At 47.2% G+C, this 4,257-nt stretch overlaps 1 protein-coding gene across 1 annotated transcript; it reads right to left on the reverse strand.

Moving 5' to 3' along the window:
* On the reverse strand, positions 1–1,030 carry P2RY13 (purinergic receptor P2Y, G-protein coupled, 13). The gene is given in 2 exon segments (XM_010180289.1): positions 1–330; positions 332–1,030. Coding segments are annotated over 2 exon segments (1,029 nt in total).
* Positions 1,031–4,257: the final 3,227 nt, after the last annotated feature.

A 4,257-nucleotide genomic window follows, 5' to 3' on the forward strand; every position in this document is an offset into this window, starting at 1 on the left:
TCAGGTATCAGTAACAGACGTGTTTGTGGCGGCTGTGAGGCTTGTCCGAGCTGATTTCTGAAGGAACTCTGGTCGCTTGCATAGCACCCTGTCTCTGAAGAGCTTGCAGAGGAACTTGTATATCAGGGGGTTGAAGCAGATGTTCAGGGTGACCATCCACATCATGATCTCCTTGGCCACCAGGAGCTGTCTCTGCAGGTGGCAGCTCATGCGGGTGGACGTTTGACTCAGCGTGTAAGGAACCCTGCCAGCGTGATAGGGGGTAAAGCAGAGGAAAAACACAGTAAAAATGATGAATACTTTCCCCTTGATCCTTTTCTTCAGTTGTGTTGTCTTTCTTCTGTGTTTTTCTGTAAGAGTCGTATACCTTTTTGGCAATAATTGTATAAAATAAAAACATGAGGATCAAGATGGTCCAGAAGATGAACTGGCAGACGTAATTGATGGCTTTGTGCCACTTGAGCCCAAAGGGGCTCTTCAACGCGGCACACTTCTTCATGCTCTGGGGAGTTGCTTTCTTGTTCGTTAAGGCCATGTTGGGCACAGAGAGAGCAAAGAAGAAGAACCAGACCAGAGCCGCAAGGACCTTTGCTGAGGTCAGTTCTTGCACCCAGAACTTCCTGAAAGGTAGCACGATCCTGAGAAATCTGTCAAAAGCAATGAGCCCGAGTAGCACTATGGTAATGTACATGGTGTTGTAAAATACTACGGCTGCGAAGCGACAGACAAAGGCTTTGAGTTGCCACGGCGCCAGGTCAGAGTCCACCAACACTTTCAGAGGAACCATCAGGGTCATGATGAAGTCTGAAACGGAGATGTTTTTCAGGTAGATGATGAAGGGCTTTGTGCTTGGGATGCTGCAGAAGACCCAGCAGGCCATGCTGTTCAGCACCAGCCGCAGCAGGAAGACGAGCGTGTACAACACGGGGAACACCACCAGGTGGGTGGTGCTGTTTTCCCACTCACATGGCACACAGACATGCTCTTCGCTGGCGTTACTGGAAGTGCTCTCAACTGCAAAGTCTGCCATTGCTCCACCAGGCTTGGGTGGAAAGCAGAGAGAGAACAGGAAACATAACGTTCTCTGGTTCTGTGATTCTATGTATTTACAGTGACGTGTTCCTCACGGTGCCTGGCAAGTTTACACAATTCCACAATTCAACACAAACCTGAACCTGCATTAAACAGCCTGACCGATTATCTGTAACTTTGTCTAAGTTTAAGTTGTTTACAGACTAACGAGTAGTAGGAAGCTAAAAGGGTATGTATTCATTACAGAAGCCTAAGGTAACGGAATAGCAATGTGTAACAGCAGATTGCCTGGTGCACCTTTTGTCCTTACATGGAAATGTATCTTAACATTGAATAAGAGTTTTACAGTTGTAATCTAAAAGCAGGGCGCTTCTGGGGAAGCGACTTCTGGTGTTTGTGACCAAGCACACACCACATTTCCTGTGTCAGCATGGATTTAAGCAAGGTTTTCAGGATGAGCTACACATCGCTGGTTATTGGCCTCTCACACCTGAAAGCCAGGTGCCCGAGTGCCCCCTCACACCATGGGCATGCTCCTGTCCTGCAAGTGCCTGAGCACACCCAGCACCCACCACTTTGGTTCCTCTGCTGACAGAGGCCTTGAGCAAAGTGTAAAGAACAGGGAGATGGGGAGAAAAATGAGAGTTGTTCTGTTGATGCGGTGTGTTGTTTCCTTCCCCATTTTCATGTGTCGAGTTAGTTAATCATGTTTGCTCTTGCTTCTCTCTCTCCCTTTTGCTCTCTGTCAGTGTGTACACTACCTTCTTGGCTAATAAAATAAAAACGGACCATATCCATCAAGACAGGCACATTTTCTGGCTCTTTGTTTGTGTGGGGCAGACCGGATGGCCCCAGCACTGTGCCGTTACGATTTGACTGCTTTGGCAACCTGGGGTACACAAACAAAGGGTGTTTCCCACGATAATCCTCCATGTGTGGATTTCCCTGTCCTGACCAGCACCCGTTGTTGTCAGATGCGTGACCAAAAACCCTGCTCAGAGCCACCCTTACGATGGGCGACTGGGCTACAAAACCATCTGCACCGACATACACAGACACCACACCCTCCTCTGTAACCTGTTGGTGTTGGCACGTGAGCCTGAGCTTCACTTTTGATCTCCAGAGTGGGATTTCGGATTTTCTTTGGCATCGACATGGCCAGAAGGTGCAGTATGCTGGTTTCAGCCAGGAGCTGCTGCCCATGCCTGGTATGCTTGGTATTTATTGGGTGTTTGTTGCGTGTAGTGTTGGAATTTAGTAGGTCTCAGAGCTTTTTGTATAAGTTTAGCTGAGTCATGGGGTTTCTCAGGTATTTTCCTGTCCACTGGTGTGACTTGGGGATCTGGTTCCCTGCTTGCTGCCATGTAGGAAGCGGCTCACGTTGAAGCCACCCGTTGTGTTAATGTGGTTGCTTTGAGAGTTTCTCTGTCTGCAGCTATACTGACAAGAACTTTGTGCAGTAGTGTCCACGTTTTGGTTAATGTAGGTGTGTGTGCTGGTGTCAGTGTTAAGTGTCTGGCAGAGAGCAAAGAGCCTTGAGCATGACCAGGATGAAGAAGCAGAACGAGGGGGATGACATCATCATCAGTGGGCCATGTCTGCCTGCCTGACCCAACTTCATTCATCAGGGGTTTGTATAAAGCTGTGACAGTCCTTGGCAATACCCCAGGGCTGATGTCCAAGGTGGCATCTCCCATGTTTTCTTCCCGACTGACTTCTTGATGCTGTTCCCAACCATAAGAGGCAGGTACTGAGTGCCTCTGCATGCCATAGAGTAATTTGATTGGAAAAGATCACAGAGTCCAACCAGAACCTGTCCACCGCCAGACCATTGGTGCCTGCAGCACGGTAGGATGGCTGTAGGATCTGTTGCTGAACAGCTCACCTGATCAGGAACAGCAGCTGCCAGGTAATTGCCACTCTCTCCCCAGGTGCAGGCACCAAAAATGCAGGGAATAAGTGTGGGGTGGAAGTGGGGCATCCAGCGCATCCCCCCAGGCATTGTTGGGGGGCTTGGTGCTGGCACCGGTTCTGGGGCAGTAAAGGAGCCCGTTCTCTGTGGGGGAACCCGGCTGCTGGTTGTGATCAGTGGGGGTGCACGCAGCAGCAAGAAGTGCACAGAACGGTTTGTGAAGTGTTTAATTCATCCAGACAGGTTGTAAGAAATACATAACCTCTGAGTGCTAAAGTAGGTGGGCTCTCTGTTAACTTTGAGGGGGCAGGCAATGGCACTGGGGAGGATGGAGCTCCTGCACGGGCATGAAACCATTTCTGAAGTGGAGCTGTTCTGCAGCGATGATGAATGAACCATGATTTATTACAGCAGCCTAGGATCTCTTTAATGTGTCGTGGTTATGATATCTGAAAACCTCATGTTCCTGAAAATACTTTTCTGGGTTTGTTTTGAATTTTCCAAATGGAAAGTGGGAAGTGTTAAAGTTTTTTATATGGTGCAAAAAAGCTGCCCTTAGTAACCAGTATAGTTCTTACCCGGAGTCTGTCTTTCTCAAAGATCTAAGTAATCCGTTAATTGCGTGTTTGTATATTTTCTAATATAATATATTGTTCTCTATAAAAGTATGCAATTTCTTTATTCTTCATATAGTAAGGTGAAGTATTTGAAGATTTAATTCACTTCAAGATAAGCCTGATTATAAAATAATTTTCTCTGACATGCAACTATTAATGATTGGTCAATGGATTAAGAACTGCAAGCAAATGATGAGATAAGCAAAATGTTATTTTGTTACCAAAAATCTGCAGAGATAAATAGCTTCTCTACATCTGCCCTGTATTTCTGCCAGTTGCATACAAGGTGACAGCTCCCTGTATTTAACAGTCACATTGCTGGGGATTTTAATTGCATCCCCAATTAATCTGCTGTTTTCATGAACTCTGGCCCAAGGTAAGCCATTTCTGAAGGATCTTTGCAGTTCCTGCAGCATTTCACGACTGTTTTAATGCTTCCTGTACAGTACAGCTGTCAGTTCCAGCTTCTTCCCAGCGATGCTAGTAGGTGTGGAGGTTGTGATCCAGTGGTGCTCGTTTTGCTCAAGCTTTCTCATTTCACTGTTTTTGCAGCTGGTGATGCTGGCTCCAGGGTGCTTCATCTGTAGGACAATTTCTAGAGAATTCAGTGAGATTTTAGATGTTCCTCACAGGGTTTGTGCCGCTTCCCACCCCAGTAAGCGTTCCTGGCTGAGGAGGGATGTGGCGGCCCTGGCT

This window comes from Mesitornis unicolor, unplaced genomic scaffold, assembly GCF_000695765.1.
Source record: "Mesitornis unicolor isolate BGI_N332 unplaced genomic scaffold, ASM69576v1 scaffold48322, whole genome shotgun sequence".
NCBI lineage: Eukaryota > Metazoa > Chordata > Aves > Mesitornithiformes > Mesitornithidae > Mesitornis > Mesitornis unicolor.